The 24,666-nt window shown below is 45.5% G+C and overlaps 1 protein-coding gene across 1 annotated transcript in view; it reads right to left on the bottom strand.

The window, feature by feature from the left end:
- LOC140204789 (SH3 domain-binding protein 1-like) overlaps nucleotides 1-16,761 on the bottom strand; it is a 79,067-nt gene extending 62,306 nt beyond the window's left edge. The window contains exon 1 of the mRNA XM_072271590.1: nucleotides 16,622-16,761. Within this exon, the coding sequence (XP_072127691.1) occupies nucleotides 16,622-16,677 (56 nt within the window). The 5' untranslated portion in view covers nucleotides 16,678-16,761. The remainder of the gene's footprint in view (nucleotides 1-16,621) is intronic.
- Nucleotides 16,762-24,666: the final 7,905 nt, after the last annotated feature.

Consider the following 24,666-nt stretch of genomic DNA (forward strand, 5'->3'; position numbering starts at 1 on the left):
ATGTTTCAAAGTCTAAGAAAATATTCGATCCTTTATTGAAAAACCAGCAAAATGAACAACTTTGAAATGATAAAACTAATGAACTAATACCAGTGATATAACAAAATAAACAGTCTTAGTGTAATAAATGTAATTAAGCTTTCTTCAACGTAATTAAGCCATTTGAAACTTAATTACGCAAACCTATGCTCTGTCCGCCAGAGAAAGCAGAATCTCCCAGTGGCCACACATTTTAATTCCATGTCCCATTCCCATTCTGATATGTCTATCCACGGCCTCCTCTACTGTAAAGATGAAGCCACATTCAGGCTGGAGGAACAACACCTTGTATTCTGTCTGGGTAGCCTCCAACCTGATGGCATGAACATTGACTTCTCAAACTTCCGCTAATGCCCCACCTCCCCCTGGTACTCCATCCGTTATTTATTTATATACACACACATTCTTTTTCTCTCTCTCCTTTTTCTCCCTCTGTCCCTCTGATTATACCCCTTGCCCATCCTCTGGGCTTTTCCCCCCCTCCCCCTTTTCCTTCTCCCTGGGCCTCCTGTCCCATGATCCTCTCATATCCCTTTTGGCAATCACCTGTCCAGCTCTTGGCTCCATCCCTCCCCCTCCTGTCTTCTCCTATCATTTTGGATCTCCCCCTCCCCCTCCCACTTTCAAATCTCTTACTAGCTCTTCCTTCAGTTAGTCCTGACGGAGGGTCTCGGCCCGAAACGTCGACTGTACCTCTTCCTAGAGATGCTGCCTGGCCTGCTGCGCTCACCAGCAACTTTTATGTGTGTTGCTTAAAACGTAATCAAGTGGCTTTGAGCAAAGTTAAGTGGTCAACATAAAAGATGTCATTTCCGGCCGTCTCTAACTCTAACTGAACTAAAGACACAAGTATGAATGAGTAACTAAAACTCTTTGCCTCTACCACGCCCCACCCACGTGACTAATTACCATAATAAACATAAACACACAACATAGACTACATTGCAGATAGAGAACAGCTCCTACAGCACCCAGTGACTCAGCTTCCACAGCCCGCTGTGACAACAAATTCCACAGGTTCAGATTCGCCATCCGCTGGCTGTAAAAATCATCCTCATCTCCATTCTAAAGGGATCCCTTTACACTGGCCCTTCTACTAATGGAAACAGCCTCTCCACGTCCGCTTTATGCAGGCCTTTCAGTACCCTGTAGGTCTTAATAAGATCCACTCCACCCACCCATGCAAGCCTGCAGACATTAAAGGCTCCTCACGCGTCAAACCTTTTGTTTCTGGGATCGTTCTTGTGAACCTTATCTAGACCCTCGTCAGGGCCAGCATATCTTTTCTTAGATATGGGCTTCAAAATTGCTCAAGTGCAATCTGACCAGCACCTTATAAAGTGTATGGTTGGCCAGAAAGAATGAAAGTTAGTGAACAGGAATGGAAGCAGCCATTTTGTGATACTGTCCGTGCATCCCCCCCATTTTGTGAACTCATTCTTGTTCTGCGATAACATAATCAGAGCAATTGAAGGTGGACACAAGGAGTTTCAACCAATGACCTGCTAAACTTGGAGAACAATCTCAGACAAGAAGCCATATATTATGTAAAGTGGCAGGTTTGCAGGAGAAGCAGTCTGTAATCTTGTTAGACCCACCTGGTTTGAACCAGTTAGAGTTGAAGAGAACAAAGGCACAATGTTGAGAGCAGAGACCGTAGAACAATGCTGATTGTAGCCCTGGACGAGAATGAATAAGGAGGTGACCCAGGTAGGTCAGGCGACCTGGAGCCAATGGGACAGAAGAGCATCATTTGAACTGATGACGAACACTACAAGAGCTATGAACTTCAAATGCAAAGGAGCGACAGCTCTTCAGATTCCAATCATCGCGGATGTGGAAGACCCCACGGACATGTGAGATTAGATCGGGACTCTGAGGAACATGTAGCCAGCAAAGACTCCTTTCCTGGGTAATAACTTTTCTATTCTTTTAATGTTCATGGAGGGTCAGAAAAACCTAGTAGGCGTACACACAGGTTGTGTAAATTTACATGCTCTTCAGCTGAGATGATAAAGGTACTTGCAGGTAATTTCTGATTCTCTCGGTGTCTCCCTATTACTAAGGGGTAGATCTGTGTCACAGAATGAGGTACAAAGCCTGTAGAGTGATGGACTGAATCACAAACAAGAGAAAATCTGCAGATGCTGGAAATCCGAGCTGGAATTACGGGTCGAAACATCGACCGTACTCTTTTCCATAGAAGCTGCCTGGCCTGCTGAGTTCCTCCAGCGTTTTGCGTGTGTTGCTGAGAGTAAAGGACTGTTTCCTCTCCCTTGTGCTGTTGGTTCTCATGACATAGTTTGAGCTTTGCTTAAAACCAAACACCAGAAGTGAAAGAACATGATATAATCCACTGTGTAAGACCCAGTAGGAACGAGGTTAAACCGATTATACTTTCCACCTTTCATTGGAACATACAGAATCCTTACAGGGCTTGGCGGGGTAAACGCAAGGAAGGCAGGGACATCACAGTAGAGCTGTGATTGGCGTGATGTTATTACGGCTTGGGGTGGCGGAGTTCGAAGTGCTATCACCCCTTCTGTCTGTAAAGGGTTTGGACGCTCTCCGTGTGGGTTTACTCCTGGGCGCCCTGGTTTCCTCCCACGGTCCAAAGATGTACGGCTAGTAGGTTAATCCGTCATTGTAAACTGTCCCGCGGTTAGGCTGGGGTTAAGTAGGTGGGCTGCTGCGTAGTGTGGCTCTTTGGCTGGAGGGGCCTGTTCCGCGCTACAGCTCAGAATAAAATAAATTTCCCCTGGCTGGGATGTCACGAACCCAGGGTCACCATGTCAAAGTTAGGGGTTTGTGAGAGAAACTGAACTGAATTGACTTGACTTTATTTCTTACACCCTTCATATACAGGAGGAGTAAAAACCTTTACGTTATGTCTCTGTCTAAATATGCAATTTATAGTAATTTTTTAGATTATGAAGAGACGCAGTCCTCTTTTATTGTCATTTAGTAATGCATGCATTAAGAAATGATAAAATATTTCCTCCGGTGTGATATCACAATACACACAACAGACCAAGATTGAAAAAACTGACAAAACCACATAATTATAACATATGGTAACAACAGTGCAACAATACCATAACTTGATGAAGAAGTCCATGAGCACAGTAAAAGTTCAAAGTCTGTCAAATGTCCCACATCTCACGCAGACGGGAGAAGGAAGAAATTTGTAATAAATAGTATGTACAACAGGACAGTCAATATAACACAGAAATACAATTGCATCGGCATGAATTAATCAGTCTGATGACCTGGTGGAAGAAGCTGCCCCGGAGCCTGTTGGTCCTGGCTTTTATGCTGCGGTACCGTTTCCCGGATGGTAGCAGCTGTATCAGTTTGAAGTTGGGGTGACTCGGGCCCCCAATGATCCTTCGGGCCCTTTTTACACACCTGTCTTTGTAAATGTCCAGAATAGTGGGAAGTTCCCATCTGCAGATGTGCTGGGCTGTCCGCACCACTCTCTGCAGAGTCCTGCGATTGAGGGAGTACAGTTCCCATACCAGGCAGTGATGCAGCCAGTCAGGATGCTCTCAATTGTGCCCCTGTAGAAAGTTCTTAGGATCTGGGGGCCCACGCCAAACTTTCTCAACCGTCTGAGGTGAAGAAGGTGCTGCTGGGACTTTCTCACCACTCAGCCGGTATGTACAGATCACGTGAGATCCTCCGTTATGTGTATGTCGAGCTGTTCACCCTCTCAACCCCAGATCCATTGATGTCAATAGGCGTTAGCCTGTCTCCATTCCTCCTGTAGTCTACAACCAGTGGCTTCGTTTTTGCGACATTGAGGGAGAGGTTGTTTTCTTGACACCGCTGTGTCAGGCTGATGAATTCTCTGTAGGCTGCCTCATTATTATTTGAGATTAGGCCAATCAATGTGCTTCACCCAGAGTGTAGTGAATCTCAGAAGTGATCTGGATTTCATTTTCATGGTGTCATTTGTCTTTGTCCACAAAAAAAGCCTTCATTATGGTAACTGTTCATTCACAGTATTGTAATGAATGGTACTGAAGACACATAAAATGGATATGAAAGAATAATTTCTAAAAGTGAAGAGGAACTACTTCTGTTAATCGAAACAAATGTGCAGATGTGCATTGGGCTTATGAAACTATTAATATCATGGGAACTTAATGAAATGGGAGGCCTTTGTCGGTCGCGGTTGCCCATGGACACTGCGTTTACAATAATTTACAACACAATTCAAATATTGAATATGCTACAATGGGCTGAGAGAGAAACAGTGAGACAGCAAGATCGAGAGAGAGGGAAAGAAACAGCGGGAGAGGGAGGGAGAGATTGATCAAGGTGGAGAGAGAAACAGCGAGAGGGAAGAGAGGGGGACGGAGACACAGACAGAGAGACATACAAAAGAACGTGGAGGTCCCTGATGGGGTACTTTGGCCACCAGTGCTCATTCTGACTGACTGTGTCTTCTCCAGACACTGGGAAGTCAGCACCCCTCTCTGATTTACCCCTTGCCCTTTGCCCTCTGACATCATGCGGCACTGTGATAGCATTGTTAACACATTGACTGCGCCATTTCAGGATGAAGGTTCATCTCCTCCCCCACCCCCACCCCCCCGGCACATTCCTGAGGGGAATTAGGAAGCGCAATAGATATTCACTTTGCAAGTTGGACCCCGTCATGGCCAATGACCAAGTTGTTGAGTGATACATTTCTGTGTTTCAGAAGATCACAAGACATAGGAATAGAATTAGGCCACTCGGCCCATCAACACTGCTCCCCAATTCTATCATTAACGATTTTCGTCATGGGCCCTGCAGACCTCTGTGACATGACGTAGAGCGTTGAGCACGTATATTTACGAATTGTGTTCTTAACTAGAGTCTTTAAGCTCTTGCGCTTTCTGTTTAATCTTGTGAAGGTAATTGTGATTTCCATGGGTTTTACGTACTCTATGATTAGTTAAAGCGGACTCCCGTTTAGGGAACACCGCGGGGTCTTTGTGCTGAGAATGATTTGTCTCGCAGTGTTTCTCAGTTGTGCCTCCAATGCTCTGTTGGTATTCCAATGTATAACCTCCTGCTCCTCTCTCTTTATGGAAAGTCTGCCATTTCTCCACTCCTGGGACCAGTTCTGTCAATGACAATTTATTATCCTTGTCTCATTTTCATGAGAGAGAGAGATAATTAACCCTAATCTCCAGCCTTCTCCTCAACCAAGAACCCTTCAATCTCCTCTTTAAATAAACCCAATGACTTGGCCTGCACAGCTGTCTGTGGCAATGAATTCACCACCCCCTGGCTAAAGAAACTCCTCCTCATCTCTGTTCTATTCTGGAGCTGTGCACTCTGGTCCTAGACTCCACCACCACAGAAAACATCCTCTCAACATTCACTCTATCTAGACCTTTCAATAGTCGTTAGGTGTAATATTCTCTGCGCCACGCAGAACTTAAAAGCTTCCACTTTCAAGTATTAAAATGCCTCGGCAGAATCTAATTTCTGGAGTTCACCTTGAGTGAGTCACATTGCAGTTTCGGGTTAGCACGCAGCACAGCTGGTAGAGCAGAGGTCTCGCCTTTCCAGCTCCCCAGCTCAACTCAGACCTTGACCTCACAATCTACCTCGTTATGAACTTGCACTCGATTGTGTACCTGCTCTGCACTTTCTCTGTACCCGTTACACTTAATTCTGCATTGTTATTGTTTTACCCTGTTCTAACTGTGATCTGATTTGTATGAACAGTATGGAAGGCAAGCTCTTAACTGTATCTCAGGACTCATAGAAAAGTACAGCACAGAAACGGGCTCTTCGGCCCATCTAGTCCATGCCAAACTCTTTGAACTGCCTACTCCCATCGACCTGCAGCAGGACCGTAGTCCTCCATACCCCTACCATCCATGTACCCATCCAAACTTCTCTTAAACATTGAAATCCAAATGGCATCTACCACTTGTGCTGGCAACTGATTCCACACTGTCATGACCCTGTGAGTGAAGAAGTTTCCCCTCCATGTTCCCCTTAAACTTTTTCACTTTTCACCCTTAATCCATGACCTCTGGTTGTAGTCCCACCCAACCACAGTGGAAAAAGCCTACTTACACTTAACCTATCTATACTGCTCATAGTTTTATACTTCTACCAAACCTCCTCTTAATCTAAATTCCAAGGAACAAAGTCCTAACCTATTCAATCTGTCCTTATAACTCAGGTCATCTAGAGCTGGTAACACCCTTGTAACTTTTCTCTGCACATCTTTCCTGTAGGTAGGTGACCAAAACTGTACACAATACTCCAAATTAGGCCTCACCAACTTCTCATATAACTTCAACATAACATCCCATCTCCTGCAATCGGTACTTTGACTTATGAAGGCCAATGTGCCAAAAGCTTTCTTCACGACCCCATCTACTTGTGATGTCACTTTCAGTGAACTATGGACCCTGTGTTCTCAAGTCCCTTTGTTCTACCACACTCCTCAGTGCCAAAAGTAAACCAATCCCAATGTTATCCTGTCCGCCTCCACCAGGCACCCACTACGATCTGTGTAAAAAAATAATGTCCCTCACATCTCCTTTAAGTTATCCCCCTCTCCCCCTCTAGAAGTAGACTCTGATTTGATTGTCTACCCTATTTAAGTCACTTACAAAAATTCTTTCCTCAGCTTCCAAACTACCAGAGTAAACAGACAAATCTGTCTGGCTTTCAATTCAGTTGAGGTTTGGTCTGATGTCACGAGGAAATCACACTGCATTGTTTTGGTATCCAATGACAATATTCAGAATCAACATTATTTATTGAGATACAGTGCTGAATAGGCCCTTCTGACCCTCCGAGCCGTGCTGTCCAGCGATCCCCTCACTTAACCCCAGCCTAATCATGGGGCAATTTACAATGACCAATTAACCTACCAACCAGCATGTCTTTGGACTCTGTGAGGAAACCAGGGCACTCCACATGGTCACAGGGAGAACGTACAAACTCCTTACAGACAGTGGTGGGAATTGAACCCGGGTTGCTGGAACTGTAAAGCGTTGTGCTAACCCCTACGCTACCGTGCTTCCCCTGAAAGAGAATGGATTGTGGGACGGAGTCACAGGATTCCAATCCTCTCCTCCTGTGCTGTCTACGCGGAGTCTGCATGACCTCGGGAGTGCTCCAGTCTCCTCCTGCTTCCCAAAGACGTGCGGAGCAGCGGGTTAACCTCGCACTATAAATCGGCCCAGGAGCGGGAGAACCTGAAGGGAGTGGATGTTAACATGGAGAGAATTAAACGCTTGGTGCAGTTGATGGTTCGTGTGAACTTGGCGGACTCTCATGAAAGATGTAGTGAACCTAAGGTTAGATGGTTAGAGCACAAGAAACAGGAGCAGGAGTCGGCCATCTGGCCCGTCGAGCCTGCTCCACCATTCAATAAGATCATGGCTGATCTGGCCATGTGCACATCTCCACCTACCTGCCTTTTCCCTATAACCCTCAACTCCTCTGCTATGCAAAAATCTACCCAACCTTGACAGCAAAGTCCTGATGAAGGGTCTCGGCCCGAAACATCGACTGTACCTCTTCCTAGAGATGCTGCCTGGCCTACTGCCTTTACCAGCAACTTTGATGGGTGTTGCTTGAATTTCCAGCATCTGCAGAATTCCTCGTGTTTGCTCGACAGCAAATGGCTGTCCTGGGCTCCTTGCTATAGGGATGTTACAATAACTAAGAGCATTCAATTCAGAACTTGATTTTAATAGTCTGTGGATTTTACGGCATAATATTGTAGAAATTGACAGGAGAAAAAGAGAATTTCTCTCTAAAACAGCATGGAAAATAAACAGTAATTACAGTCTAGGGTGCTGCCAGACTGTTCCATCCTCCAGCAGGAGATAATCCCTCCTCATCATTGAACAAATTTACAAGGGGTGCTATCACAATAAAGTAGTATCCATCATCAAGGACCCCCACCATCCAAGCCAAGTTCTCTTCTCGCCGCTGCCATCGGGCAGGCGGTACAGGAGCCTCGGGTCCCACTCCACCAGGTTCAGGAAAGTTACTACCCCTCAACCATCAGGATCAAAGTATGCATGCAATATACACCCCTGAGATTCATCTTTCCACAGACTGCCATGAAAAAAAGACAACCATGGAACCCGTTCAAGGAACCATCTTGGATAATTTCACTCACCTCAATGTTAAACTGATTCCACAACCTTTAGGCTTACTACAACTCAGTATTTTAGTTGTTTATATTATTTGCATGATTTGTCTTCTTTTGCACATTGGTTGTTCGTCAGACTTTCTTATTTATAGTTTTTCACAAATTCTACTTTATTCATTTATTTTTCCTGTGAATGCTGGCAAGAAAATGAATCTCAGGGTAGTACAGTACATGGTGACATATGCATACTTCGAACTTAAATAGATTTACTTTGAACTTCGAAAATGGTTGGGATTAGCACCAGGATCCTGATACACACACACACACACGCACACACACACAAAATCAATGCTGGAGGAACTCAGCAGGCCAGGCAGCATCTATGGGGGAAAAAAGTACAGTCGATAAAAGTACAAGCTGAAACGTCGACTGTACTTTTCTCTATGGATGCCGCCTGGCCTGCTGGCTTCCTCTAGCATTTTGTGTGTGTTGCTCGGAGCTCTAGCATCTGCAGATTTTCTCTTGTCCAGGATCCTGACGTTAAGTTCAAAGTACATTTATTATCGAAGTATGTATAGCATATCCAACCTTGAGATTCATCTTCTTGAATGCAGTTACACGAGGAGAGAGTGAGCAGTCCCAAGTTCCTGGGTGTCAAGATCTCTGAGGATCTAATCTGCTCCCAACAGATCGATGCAGTTATGAAGAAGGCAAGACAGCGTCTATACTTCATTAGGAGTTTGAAGAGATCTGGCATGTCAACAAAAACACTCAAAAGCTTCTATAGATGTACTGTGGAGAGCATTCTGACAGGCTGCATCACTGTCTGGTATGGGGGTGTGGGGCTAATGCACAGGGCCTAAAGAAGCTGCAGAGGGTTGTAAATCTAGTCGGCTCCATCTTGGGTACAAAGTACCCAGGACATCTTCAGGGAGCAGTGTCTCAGAAAGGCAGCGTCCATTATTAAGGACCTCCAGCACCCAGGCGCCCTTTTCTCACTGTTACCATCAGGGAGAAGGTACAGAAGCCTGAAGGCCCACACTCAGCAATTCAGGAACAGCTTCTACCCCTCTGCCATCCAATTCCTAAATGGACATTGAACCCATGAACACTACCTCACTTTTTAAATATATATTTCTGTTTTTTGCACGATTTTTAATCTATTCTATATATATATATATATATATATACTGAAATTGATTATAATTATTTTGTATTTTTTCTTCTATATTATGTATTGCTTTGAACTGCTGCTGCTAAGTTAACAAATTTCATGACACATGCCGGTGATGGTAAACCTGATTATGAAAAAAATGCAACAGAATCAAATAAAAAAACCCCACATTACAAAGACTGTCAAACATCCAAATTGCAAAACAAAACGAATCGTGCAAACAATAAAAATATGAACAAATAACACACAGAACAGGAAGTGCAGAGACCTCAAAAGTGAGGCAAATGCAGCTGGTCAGGACTCCAGCACCTTGCGCCCAACGGTAGGAGCGAGAAGAGAGGGACACGGGTCAGGCACAGGCAGCTGTCCTTTAGGAAGACATTATTTGTGTATCCCTGTTGATTTTGACTTTGTTTCAGAAACTTGTTGAATCCCTGAGGGAGAATGTCGCAGATAAAAGAAAGGACAGCTAAGATATCTGGAATATGCTGTGTGGGGGAAATTTAGGGATCTGCCAATAGACAGTGAAAATGGCTGAAAGTTAATTAAGGAGGGACTTTGGGGACATCCGAAATCATTTAACGTTTGGGATCCTCTGCACCCAGAACAAACTCCAGGCTCAGAGTCAAGCACCACATCAGACCAAGAGGCAGTGGAGTGATTCCTCTCATGTCATAGTGAGAGCAGCGTTCTACAGTTCACAGGGCTGAGCTGGGAGGGATATGATTCAAGTCGCTGGTGACCGCACCAAGATGCCATTTAGCAACTTCGTCACACACCAGACATCCTTCTGCCGGCAATGATCTCAAAAAAAAATGGTGAAGATGGGTCTGCTGAAATTGGGAAGACTTGAAGATGAAATGGACTGGAGCATCGTGGTTAGCACGGGGCTTTACAGTACCAGCGGCCCGGGTTCAAGTCCCGCCACTGTCTGTAAGGAGTTTGTACGTTCTCCCCATGACCACGTGCGTTTCCTCCGGGTGCTCTGGTTTCCTCCCACAGCCCAAAAACGTCCAGGTGATAGGTTAATCAGTCATTGTAAATTGTCCTGTCAATATGGCTAGAGTTAAATTGGAGTTTGCTGGGCGGCGCGGATCGAAAATTGGAAGGGCTGTATCTAAATATGAAATAATTAAAATACATTTTATTTTTTAATTTTTTAGTGATTCAGTGCTGAACAGGCCCTTCTGGCCCTTTGTGCCGTGCTGCCCCACAACCCACCTACTTAACCCGAGCCTAATCACAGGACAATTTACAATAACCAATTAGCCTACCGACCGCTAACTGAGCGGGGGGGGGGGGGGGGGGTGGACTGCAGCACCGGAGGAAACGCATGCATTCCACGGGGAGGACGTACACACTCCTTACAGAGGATGCCAGGACTGAGCGCGGGACTCCGGCACCCCCGACCTGTAATAGCATTGCATACTGTGCACACTGTGGTAGGTCTGAGATGACAGGAATTTGTGAAAATTATTATGTAAATTCCACCCCCCCCCCCCCATTTGCTGACCTTTTACTTCTTCTCACCTGTCCACCGTTTCCCCTTTCGCCCCTTCCTCCTTCCCTTTCTCCTATAGTCCACTCTCCTTTCCTATCAGATTCCTTCTTCTCCAGTCCCTGACCTTTCCCACCCATCTCCTTCCAGCTATCTTCCTTTCACTTCCCCCCCTCCACCTTTTTACTCTGGCATCTTTCTCCTTCCTTCTCAGTCCTGAAGAAGGGTCTCAGCCCGAAAATTCGACTACCTATTCATTTCTATAGATGCCAACACTGCAGACTGTAACATCAAGTTATTGATTTGCCCTCCCACTGTGGAAGGGGTGACACTTCTGCGAACACAATGTGCACTCAGCGAACTCAAACAAAAGCAATGCGATAACAACCGCATTTGGCTGAAGAGTAAGTGCTGGCCAAGGGCCTCTTTTCTGCTTTCAGCTGATGGCTAAGGGATCTTTTTTGTAAGTCAGAGAGAGAGAGAGAGAGACAACCTCTCAAAGACTTTGTTGTGCATCAGAATCAGGTTTAATATCACCGGTATATGTCGTGAAATTTGTTGTATCTGCGGCAGCAGTTCAATGTAATACGTAATAATAGAGCAAAAATCTGAATTACGGAATAGAGAAACAGAGAAAACCTAGAGCACAATACAGGCCCTTCAGCCCACAAAGCTGTGCCAAACATGTCCTTACCTTAGAAATTACCTAGGGTTACCCGTAGCCCTCTATTTTTCTGAGCTCCATATACCTGTCCAGGAGTCTCTTAAAGGACCCTATTATATCCGCCTCCACCACCATCACTGGCAGCCCACTCCGCGCACTCACCACTCTCTGTGTAAAAAACTTGCTCCTGACATCTCCTCTGTACCTACTTCCAAGCACCTTAAAACTGTGCCCTCTCGTGCTAGCCATTTCAGCCCTGGGAAAAAGCCTCTGACTATCCACAAGATCAATGCCTCTCATCATCTTATACATCTCTATCAGGTCACCTCTCATCCTCCGTCGCTCCAGGGAGAAAGGGCCAAGTTCACTCAACCTATTCTCATGAGGCATGCTCCCCAATCCAGGCAACATCCTTGTAAATCTCCTCTGCAACCTTTCTATAGTTTCCACATCCTCTCTGTAGTGAGGTGACCAGAACTGAGCACAGTACTCCAAGTGGGGTCTGACCAGGGTCCTATATAGCTATATAGCTGTACCATTACCAGAGGGGGCTGACCAGGGTCCTATGTAGCTGTAACATTACCATTTATGTGTAGTGTATCTTCTGTAAGTTTGCTCATGAAGCTAAACTGAATGGAAGAGCATATTGTGCAGAGGATGAGGAGAATCTACAGAGAGATATGGATAGGTTAAGTCAGTGGACAAGGGTCTGGCAGATGAAATACGATGTTGGTAAATGCAAAGTCATCCACTTTATATAAATATTGTTTCTATTTTTGCATTACATATAAATATAATAGTTAAATTAAATAAGTAGTACAAAAATAGAAATTAAAAAGTAGTGAGGTCGTGTTCATGGGTTGAATGTCCATTCAGGAATTGGATGGCAGAGGGAAAGAAGCTGTTCCTGAATCGCTGAGTGTATGCCTTCATGCTCCTGCACCTCCTCCCTGGTGGTAGCAATGAGAAGAGGGGGTGATGGGGGTCCTTAACGATGGATGCCACCTTTTTGAGGGATTGCTCCTTGAAGATGTCCTGGGTACTAAGGAGGCTAGTGCCCGTGATGGAGCTGGCTGAGTTTACAACTCTCTGCAGCTTACTTCGATTCTGTACGGTACCCCCGAAACCAGGCAGTGATGCGGCCAGTCAGAATGCTGTTCATGGTACATCTGTAGAAATTTGTGAGTATGTTTGGTAACATATCAAATCTCCTCAAACTCCTAATGAAATATGGCTGTGGTCTTGCCTTATTTTTAGCTACATCGATACATTGGGTCCAGGTTAGGACCTCAGAGATATTGACACCCAGGAACTTGAAACTGAAGTGGTGGAAACGGGTAAGGCAGGGCAACAGGGATCTGGTGAAGATGTACAGGCCAATCCCCTATACCGGGGATAAAATGGATTGCAGAAATATTGATGAACTCCAACCATACCATCGAATGGAGATGGGAAATCATCAGTGGTCTATGCTCCACTGGGAGCAAAGGGCCCAAGAAGAGGAAGAGAGACAGACAGGGACATTCAACATTGATTTCTCTAACTTCTGTTAACGCCCCTCCTCTTCTTCTTACCCCATCCCTTATTTATTTATTCATTTATTTATTATTCCCCCCCCCTTTACTCTCTATCTTTTTTCTCTCTCTGTCCCTCTCACAATCACTCCTTGCCTGCTCTCCATCTTCCTCTGGGCTCCCCTCCCCCCTTCTTTCCCCCTAGGCCTCCCATCCCATGATCCTCCCCCTTCTCCAGCCTTGTATCCCTTTTGCCAATCACCTGTCCAGCTCTTGGCTCCATCCCTCCCCCTCCTGTCTTCTCCTATCATTTCGGATCTCCCCCTCCCCCTCTCAAATCTGTTACTAGCTCTTCCTTCAGTTAGTCCTGACGAAGGGTCTCAGCCCGAAACGTCGACTGTACCTCTTCCTAGAGATGCTGCCTGGCCTGCTGCGTTCCACCAGCATTTTGTGTGTGTTGCAGGGACATTACAGTAGCTTTGCATCTTGTTAAGAATGAATACACACTTCCTCAATCTCACAGAAACTCTGGCCTCTTGTTCCAATATGATGAAACCAAGAACATTTCATGAAAACTGTTGCAGTATGTGTTAAGAGTCATAGAATTCAAACAGATATGTTGGACACTTTCAATATCATCATCTAAAAGATGCAAGAATTAGAAGGAAAGCAATAAATATTGCACAGTGGTTCCTTAATTTTCCGTTTAGGCAAAGATTCTTTAAACTCAGGTGGTGCACGTGCGCGTGCGCACACACACACACACACAGGAATAGGGTGAAGAATTAATAACAGACATTGGTGCTCCCAATCTAATTGGATACATTTACATTAAGTGTGTCAAGAACCTTTGACAGATACAGGAGATGTGAGCCGCACATGGACATCAACACCCCTCGCGCACCGTGTCACTGGCACGGTAGCATAGAGGTTAGTGCAGTCACTCTACAGTGCCCGTGATTATCAATTGGGCGTCAATTCCCACAGCTGCCGGTAAGGAGTTTGTATGTTCTCTCCGTGTTTGCTCGGGTTTCCCCCAAATGTTCCATTTTCCCCCCACTTTCCAACGATGTACAGGTTAGAATCGGTGAGTGGTGGGCATGCTGTGTTAGAATGTGTGAGTGGTGGGCATGCCACGTTAAAATGGGTGAGTGATGGGCGTGCTGTTAGAATGGGTGAGTGGTGGGCATGCTGTGTTAGAATGGGTGAGTGGTGGGCATGCTGTATTGGCACCGCACACCTGGTGACACTTGTGGGCTGCCCCTCCCACATCCTCAGGTGGTGTTGGCCATTGAACCAAAAAGATGCATTTCACTGTAAGTTTTGAAGTTTCAATGTACATGTGACAAATAAAGCTAATCTTTCTCTCCCTGTCCCCCTCTCTCCATTCCTCCCTCCCTACCCCTCTTCCTCTCTCTCCTTCCTTTGTAACGTAGATTAGTGACAAAGGACAGCATTTTCTTCCCCTCCCTAACTGCCCTTTGAGAATGTGTCGCTGAGCCATTTGCATTGGCGGTGTGATGACGATGCCCCCACAATCCCAGTGGGACGGCCACGGAGGGGATCTCCATTAGAGTCACGCCGCATGGAAATCGGCCCTTTGTCCGAACCTGAGCGGACGCAATTTTTGTCCCAGATGGTTCAAAGCTTCATGAGCATCATGAGGCAAACTCCGGCAAATTTCTCCCGATGCCCCGCAGAGAACATTCCAGCAGGTTGCCTCACAGTCCACGGAGGGGCTGCTGCACAGGCTCGGAAAGAGCTGTGGAAAGTTGTAAACTCGCCAGCTCCATCATGGGCACTGGCCTCCCCAGCATCGAGGGCACCCTCAAAAGGCAATGCCTCTAAAAAAGACGGCATCCATCGTTAAGGACCCCCATCACCCAGGCCATGCCCTCTTCCCATTCCTACCGTCAAGGAGGAGGTACAGGAGCCTGAAAGCACACACCCTGCAATTCAGGAACAGCTTCTTCCCCTCTGCCATCCAATTTCCAAATGGCCATTGAACCCATGCACACTACCTCAGTGCTCCTTTTACAGTACTTATTTAATTGTTTATATAGATTTCTTACTGTAATTTATAACTTTTAAAATTATGTATTGCAATGTACTGCTGTCACAATAGCAATAAATTTCAAGACGTATATTGGTGACAGTAAACCCGATTCTGAAATGAGGGTATTTTCCTCCGTTTCTAATCTGTGCTTTGTGGAAGGTGGGAAGAGTATGAAGCACTTGGCTTTTAGTTATTGGTTGACAGGGCGTCCACAGTGTCGCGTCTACGGTCTGCCTTAACTGCACACCAGCTTACAGCCAGTCGCAGTGGTCAGTCTGGAGTCATGCATTGGCCAGAAAAGAAAAAGACATCTGATTATTTAATCTGCGTATTTTTTTTTTTGAGATACAACGTGGTACAGACCCTTCCGGCCCCTGGAGCCGCGCCGCCGAGCAACCCACTGATGTAACCCTAGCCTAATCACGGGGCTGATTTCCCCTCTGATTTCAGTAGTTTAATAGTCACTGTTACTAAGCCTCGCCTCAGTTTTTAAAAAAAAAATGAAATATAAGATTTATTTAATTTCTTACATTTGAATCCCCCAGCATCTGTCGCGGATTAGAACTCCGGCTGCCAGACTGGTAAATTTACAGCACCGAGACTCCCTGCTGGGTGAGTCCCCCCGAATACCAAAATCTCACCTGGTGTCGCTGCCTCGGTAGTTATGCGGCCAGCACCTCCAGGTTGTGGTACAAGGTATTTTTTCACCTTGTCAGTGTGTTGAAGGACTTGGCAGCGGTAATGCGTACTGGGTGGTTCGATTCCGTCCTGCCGGAGATGGCTAATACTCAGTGTGGAAGTTCTCTCCAAAAATCCGGAGAATCCAAGACATCTTTCTCAGAAAGGCGGCGTCCATCATTAAGTACCCCCACTACCCAGGACATGCCCTCTTCTCGTTGCTACCACCAGGAAGGAGAGACAGAAGCCTGAAGTCACACACTCAACGATTCAGGAACAGCTTCTTCCCCTCTGCCATCAGATTTCTGAATGGACATTGAACCCATGAACACCACCTCTCTTCTTTCTTATTTCCTAATTTTTTGTACTACTTTTTAAACTATTATATATTTACCATAATTCTATTTTTTTCTCTCCATTATCACGTATTGCTGCCGCAAAGTTCGCATATTTCACGACGTATGCCGGGGATATTAAATCCCATTCTGGTTTCTGGTTCAACCCCAAGACCAGCTGCTTCGTAGGAGCATTGCACAAAGGAGTGTGTGGGGGGGGGGGGGCAGACCGGGAGAGAACGAGGGGTCGCGTTTGCGAGCACATTTCTGGGTTATGATCGTGCGTTGAAGATTTAAAAAAAAACTGGAACGGCATATGCCTCCAGTCTCCAGCGGCCACCCATCTCCCAGATGTGTCCAGTCAGTGCATCATTTAAGGCATTTACGACCCGGCGGGAGGATCTCCCTGCTTTTTAATGTTAACCGAAGAGCGGTCAAACCAGCCAGCAAGACTTTAACTTCCTTAATCGAGTACTGCAAAAAGCAATTGTCAAAGGCGTTCAAAACGACATTATGCAGATCCCTTTACTCTTACCTTCCTGCGGTATGGTTTGCCAGCTGTAACATCCGATTAAACTGTTTCTTCATCATTTTTAAAACTTTTTAAAGAAAACACAATTCCCTGCCTGCGTCTCCGTTAGTTTGCCCGTATCTGCAGTTTCTCCTTTACCAAGCGCTCTGGGTGCCGTGGGCGTGTGCAAAAGCCTTTCTATCTCCCTCCCACCACAGGCGAATATGAAACTTGTCTTAAAGTGACACCGACACACAAGAATCAGTCAGGTGGCAAAGAAGTTATTGATTCAGAGTGGCGCCCCTTCCAATTATCTTAAGGCCATAAGACATTGGACCAGAATTAGGTCATTCGGCCCGTCAAGTCTGTTCTACCGTTCTACCGTAGCTGATTTAATATCCCTCTCAACCACATTCTCCTGCCTTCTCCCTGTAACTATTGATGCCCTGACTAATCAAGAACCTATCAACCTCTGCTTTAAATATACACAATGACTAGGTGACTGTCTGTGGCAATGAATTCCACAGATTCACCACCTTCTGGCTAAAGAAAATGATCCTTTCTAAATGGACGTCACTCTGTTCTGAGGCTGTGCCCTCTGGTCCTAGACTCTCCCATCCTCTCCAATGACCATTCTGTCTAGGCCTTTCAATATTCGATAGGTTTCAATGAGATCCTCCACCAGTCTTTTGCACCCCAGCGAGTACAGGCCCAGAGCCATCAAAAGCTCCTCACATGTTAACCACTTAATTCTTGGGATAATTCTTGTGAACCTCCTCTAGAACCCTCTCCAATTCCAGCATAACTTTTCTGAGATAAAGGGCCTGAATCTGCCCCACATTCTCCACTTGTGGTCTGACCATTGCCTTATAAAGCCCCAGCAGTACCACCTTGCTTTAGATACTTTCAGCATTGGATCAGTCAATGGAGTTTGGAGTTTGGAGTTCATTTCCGGTGCTGTCTGTAAGGAGTTTGTATGTTCTTCCCACTGCCACCTGCGTTTCCTCCGGGTGCAAATACAAGGAATTCTGCAGATGCTGGAAATTCGAGCAACACACATCAAAATTGCTGGCGAATGCAGCAGGCCAGGCAGCATCTCTAGGAAGAGGTACAGTCGATGTTTTGGGCCGAGACCTTTTGTCAGGACTAACTGAAGGAAGAGCTAGTAAGAAAGTTGAAAGTGGGAGGGGGAGGGGGAGACCCAAAATGATAGGAGAAGACAGGAGGGGGAGGGATGGAGCCAAGAGCTGGACAGGTGATTGGAAAAAGGGATATGAGAGGATCATGGGACAGGAGGCCCAGGGAGAAGGAAAAGGGGGTATAGTCAGTGGGACAGAGGGAGAAAAAGGGGAGAGAGAGAGAGAAAGAATGTGTGTACATAAATAAATAACGGATGGGGTACGAGGGGGAGGTGGGGCATTAGCCGAAGTTAGAGAAGTCGATGTTCATGCCATCAGGGTGCTCCAGGTGCTCTGGTTTCCTCCCAGATTCCAAAGACAAACTGCTATTTCATATATGCTATGTGTGCTTTGTGTTGTGCATGACTGTTGGTACTGGGTTTTGTACCTTGGTCCTGGAGTAACAGTGTTTTGTTTGGCTGTGTCCATTGGTATTCATATATGGTTGAATGACAATTAAACTTGAAATTAGTGGGCTAACTGGTCATTGGAAATTGACCTGTGATTAGACTGGTGTTAAATCTGCAGACGCTGGAAATCCAGTGCAACACACAAAATGCTGGAGGAACTCAGCCCGCCAGGCAGCATCTGTGGAAAAGAACAGATAGTCGATGTTTTGGGCCGAGATCTATCTTCAGGACTGCTGGGTTGCTGGATGGCATGGCTCATTGAGCCAGAAATGCCTGCTCCATGCTGTATTTTTAAATAAATAATTTTTTTTTTTGTTCAAAGAAATGGTGTTCCTTAATGTCAATTCTGTCTCCATGAATTCCACCCTGACTCTCAGTCATGAACCTTGTGGATTCAACTCCCAACTCTGGACAACGTATGCTCAAAGGGAGAATTTGAGGCTCTTTCTTGAGGATTAGAAGTTGGACTGCGGATGTCAAAGATCTCATGGGCTTGTCCTGTGGCTATCCATCCATGCCATGTCACAACATACGTCAGTGACAATTAACCCGACCGGTAGTCGAAGCTGCCCAGCACATCATCAATACCAGCGTACCCGCTATCAAGGACATCTATACAGAAAGGTGACGGAAAAGGACCAGTAACATCAGGAAGGATCCCACGCACCCTGCTCATGGACCGTTTGTCCCACTCCCGTCATTAATTAATTAATTAATTTCACAATACTGTACGGAGTAGGTCCTTTGAGCCGGGTTACCCTAGCAACCCCTGACAAGCACAATTGACCAACTTTAACCTAATCACAGGACAACCTACAATGAGGAATTAGCCTTCCTGGTAGGTCTTTAGACCGTGGGAGGGAAACTGGAGGACTCGGAGAAAAACTGTGCATTCTGCGGGGAAGACATGCAGAGGCTCCTTACGGAATGGCTCCAAACTCCAGAACATTCTGAGTTGTAATAGAGTCATGCTAGCTGCTACTCTACTGTGAGAGGAGGCTACAGAGTGTCCGCGCCAGGACCACCAGATCCAAAAACAGTTCCTTTCCCCAAGCAGTAAGGCTGATCAACACCTCCACCCACTAACTCCACCACTACTTCATTATTTCCCATCACCCACCTTATGTAGAGCCTAGTGTCCTTTGTGGGGCGGCGGGGTGGAGACATGTCTCTACCAAAGGAGGTGCAAGGTGCTCCTGCTCTCCGCTAGCCTGCAGGTCACCCCTGAACAAGGTGTAGCACCTGCTTAGCCCCCGATCAGGGTCACATGAAGCCATGGGAGCAGGTGGTGGATGGTTGTATGAGCAGCCGGTGCAGATCACAAATCCTGGTTATGTGACCACTGACACCAGGCAGACAATCTCTGAATGGTATACTTTATACTTTATTGTCGCCAAACAATTGATACTAGAACGTACAATCATCACAGTGATATTTGATTCTGCGCTTCCCGCTCCCTGGATTACAAATCGATAGTAAATATTAAAAATTTAAATTATAAATCATAAATAGAAAATAGAAAATGGAAAGTAAGGTAGTGCAAAAAAAACCGAGAGGCAGATCCGGATACTTGGAGGGTACGGCCCAGATCCGGGTCAGGATCCGTTCAGCAGTCTCATCACAGTTGGAAAGAAGCTGTTCCCAAATCTGGCCGTACGAGTCTTCAGGCTCCTGAGCCTTCTCCCGGAGGGAAGAGGGACGAGAAGTGTGTTGGCTGGGTGGGTCGTGTCCTTGATTGTCCTGGCAGCACTGCTCCGATAATGTGTGGTGTAAAGTGAGTCCAAGGACGGAAGATTAGTTTGTGTGATGTGCTGATTCATAATGGCTGTGGTCACCCGTCTTGTGAAGACACTGCCCAGAAGAAAGCAATGGCAAACCACTTCTGTAGAAAAATTTGCCAAGAACAATCTTGGTGAGAGATCATGATTGCCCACATCATGCGAAACAGCACATTATAGTGATTGTGCTTTATCGCTGTGTAGCATTAAACATTGTGGTGGGACAGCAGCAGGGTCTAATGTAACGCTATTACTGCACCAGTGACCTGGGTTCAATTCCTGCCCCTGCCTGTAGGGAGTTTGTACATTCCTATAAACATATTGTACTTATCTGTGGAGTTCTCTACCTAATGAAGCAGTGGAGGCTACCTCAGTAAATATATTTAAGACAAGGTTGGATAGATCTTTGCATAGTAGGGGAATTAGGGGTTACGGGGAAAAGGCAGGTAGGAGGAGATGAGTCCATGGTCAGATCAGCCATGATCTTATTGAATGGCGGAGAAGGCTCGACGGGCCAGTTGGCTGACTCCTGCTCCTATTTCTCACGTTCTTATAACGAAGTTGTAACGCTCAGCTATATCGGCTCGTATTTATCTCCGGGAAACCCCGTCCGCAGCCCAACCTTGTCTCCCGCTTACGTCGGTTGCTGTGCAAATGCCACCTGATTCGGCTTCAAACACCAATCATCAGCCAGCACACAATGTACGTTTTACAAATTACACTTTATAAATCATACTAGGACTATGAGATTAATAGAGATACAATACAAAAGGGCATGAAAAAAAAGGTGCCAGAGTTATCAAAGTCCAATTTCTTCGTGCACACACAGTTGGAGCTCAGGACCTTCTTTCTTCCCCCTGCGATCCACTCCGGCCCCCTCGTCTCGCAGCTCAGGACCACCCGGAGTGATCCACCAGAGTGCTCCCAGCACGTCCGTCGTTCTCACGGTCTCTCCTCCAATTCCCCACCAATTCCCCACAAAAACCCCCCGTTTCCCAGCCATATGAAACAGCATATCACCCCAAGAAAGAATAACATGGACACCCATTGGTTCATTTGCTCTATTATCAATAATATAATCCAAGCAAACTGCTAGCTGGAGACTTCCTCAGCATCTAACATAACAAAGAAGCCATTTTAATTAACATACGCAGTAACATACAAGAAGAAACCCCTTACAAAGTGATCGGAACTGAACACAATACTCTAAGAGGGCTAACTGGGAGGGGAGGGTTAGATTGATCTTGGAGTAGGTTAAAAGGTCGGCACAACATTGTGGGCTGGAAGGCCGTACAGCGCCAGGTTCAGTTCCCGCTGCTGCCTGTAAGGAGTTCGTACGTTCTCCCCGTGACCACGTGGGTTTCCTCCGGGTGGATCGGTTTCCTCCGACATTCCAAAAAAAAAAAGACATACAGGTAGATAAACTACAGTGTAGTAAGTTGCGGGCATGCTACGATGGGGTCAGAAGCACGGCAACACTTGCGGGCTGCCCCCAGCACATTCGCACTGTGTTGGTCATTGATGGAAAAGATGCAGTTCACTGTCGGTTTTTAACATGTATGTGACAAATACAGCTTATTTTTAGTCTATAAATGGCTTGATTAACGCTTTATACCTGCAGAATTCACCCTGCTGAGGAGCTGAATTAAAGGGGGTTGGCCCGGGAATGAATGGGGGGGGGGGCTAGTTACGGAGGTGGAAGTAGGCTCTGTTAGACGGCAGGGGTACATGGTTTGAAACTTTATTTGGAGTGAGATTAGACAGGAAGGCAGAGTGCATAACCTTTGGTGACTGAGTCTATTTAGAGCATTTTGCAATGCTGCAGGCAGGTGTTGCACACACACATACACACACACTCACACACACACACACCCTTAGGCTGAACTTGGGGCACAATGATTTGCTACGTGTGGTAGCGAAACCCTCCATCGCTCCTGCACCAGATGTAAAGCAAAGCCTCGGGCTGCAAGAAATACTAGCACCTTGCATTGTCACAGCACTTTTAACTCAGCAGAGCGTCACTCAGTGCCTTACGGCTGCATGTTCACCGCGGTGTTTGACGATTCATGGCTGCATCCTGAGCTTGGTATTTTGCACTGGCTGATACAGGAATAGCTATTACTTGACAACCTTCAGGCTCCTGGACAGGCATGGATAGCTGCACTCAACCAATACTGAACTATTTCTCAACCTACAGACACACTTTCAAGGACTCTACAACTCATGTTCTCAGCTTTATCTATCTGTCAGTCTGTCTGTCTAGCTATCTATCTTTCTATCTGTCTGTCTAACTATCTATCTTTTTCTTCTATCTAGCTATCTTTCTACCTGTCTGTCTATCTATCTGTCTAATTATCTAACAATCTAGCTATCTATCTCTCCATCTGTCTATGTAGCTATCTTTCTATCTACCTCTTTCTCTATCCATTTATTTATCAGTCTATCTTTCTATCTATCTGTCTAACTATCTATCGATACATTTTTCTATCTATCTAGCTACCTTTCTGTCTGTCCGTCTGTCTGTCTCTATCTATCTATCTGTCTATCAATCTATTTTTCTATCTAACTACCTTTCTATCTTTCTATCTACCTATCTATCTATCTATTTATCTGTCTATTTATCTGTTTAATTAATCAGCTATTTACAATATACATTAATGATTTAGATGAAGGGATTAAAAGTAACATTAGCAAATTTGCAGATGACACAAAGCTGAGTGGCAGTGTGAAATGTGAGGAGGATGTTATGAGAATGCAGGGTGACTTGGACAGGTTGGGTGAGTGGGCAGACACATGGCAGATGCAGTTTAATGTGGATAAATGTGAGGTTATTCACTTTGGTGGCAATAACAGGAAGGCAGATTACTATCTGAATGGTGTCAAGTTAGGAAAAGGGGAAGTACAACGAGATCTAGGTGTCCTTGTTCATCAGTCACCGAAAGTAAGCATGCAGATACAGCAGGCAGTGAAGAAAGCTAATGGCATGCTGGCCTTCGTAACAAGGGGAATTGAGTATAGGAGCAAAGAGGTCCTTCTGCAGTTGTACAGGGCCCTGGTGAGACCACACCTGGAATATTGTGTACAGTTTTGGTCTCCAAATTTGAGGAAGGACATTCTTGCTATTGAGGGAGTGCAGCGTAGGTTCACGAGGTTAATTCCCGGGATGGCGGGACTGTCATATGTCGAAAGATTGGAGCGACTGGGGTTGTATACACCGGAATTTAGAAGGATGAGAGGGGATCTGATTGAAACATACAAGATTATTAAGGGATTGGACACGCTAGAGGCAGGAAACATGTTCCTGATGTTGGGGGAGTCCAGAACCAAAGGCCACAGTTTAAGAATAAGGGGTAGACAATTTAGAATGGAGTTGAGGAAAAACTTTTTCACACAGAGGGTTGTGGTTCTGTGGAATGCTCTGCCTCAGAAGGCAGTGGAGGCCAATTCTCTGGATTCTTTCAAGAAAGAGTTAGATAGAGCTCTTAAAGATAGTGGAGTGAAGGGATATGGGGAGAAGGCAGGAAAAGGGTACTAATTGTAGATGATCAGCCATGATCACAGTGAATGGCGGTGCTGGCTTGAAGGGCTGAATGGCCTACTTTTGCACCTATTGTCTATTGTCTATTACCTAACTATCTATCTTACCATCTATCTTTCCATCTATCTATGTATCTCTCTATCTGTCTAACTATCTACCTGTCTATTTATTATTTTTATTTTCATAATTTATTTTCTTATACACATTGGTTATTTTTATTTATTAGTGTTTTCATGTAGTTTCTCAGAAATGCTATTTAGTTATTTTTACTTTCCTGTAAATGCCCACCAGGAAATGAATCTCAGGGTTGTATATGGTGACACATATGTACTTTGATTATAACCTTACTTTGAAATTTGTCAAAACCGCACAGGGACGGCGCTAGGAGGCAGATTTTGAGGTGTTTTTTGAAGAGAGAAGCACTCACCAGCTATTGGGAGAAATTTGCTGAGGTTTAAGCGCGTCACAGAGCTACAGTTGGTAAGCATAGAAACATTGAAAATCTACAGCACATTACAGGCCCTTTTGGCCCACAATGCTGTGCTGACCATGTAACCTACTCTAGAACCTGCTCTAGAATTTCCCTACCGCACAGCCCTCTATTTTTTCTAAGCTCCATGCACCTATCTAAGAGTCTCTTAAAAGCAGAGCCACGGCCTCACAGATTTCAAAGTTTGATCTGACTTCATCTGCTGTCTGTGTGGAGTTTGAACGTTCTCCTCAGGACCGCATGGATTTCCTCTGGATGCTCCTGTTTCCTCCAGTATTTCAAAGAGTGCAGGTTGATAGGTTAGTTGTGTGCTGATAGATAGATAGATAGAAAGATAGACATCAATAGACAGGTAAAAAGATAGGCATAGATAGATAGGTAAAAAGATAGACAGATAGGTAGCTAGATAGATTAATAGTAAGTTGTCCTCACTGTGTAGGTGACTACCATCATGTAGGAAGAGTTGAAGAGAATTTGGGAAGACCATTGGAACACTTCAGTGCAGTACAGGCCCTTCGACCCAGGATGTTGTGCTGACTTTATAACCTACTCTAAGGTCAATCTAACCTTCCCTTTGACATAGCCCTCCATTTTTCAATCATCCAAATGCCTACTTAAGTGTTTCTTAAATGTCCCGAATGCATCGGCCTCTGCCGCCACCCCTGGCAGGGCGCT

Source organism: Mobula birostris, chromosome 11 (assembly GCF_030028105.1).
Source record: "Mobula birostris isolate sMobBir1 chromosome 11, sMobBir1.hap1, whole genome shotgun sequence".
NCBI classification, from domain to species: domain Eukaryota; kingdom Metazoa; phylum Chordata; class Chondrichthyes; order Myliobatiformes; family Myliobatidae; genus Mobula; species Mobula birostris.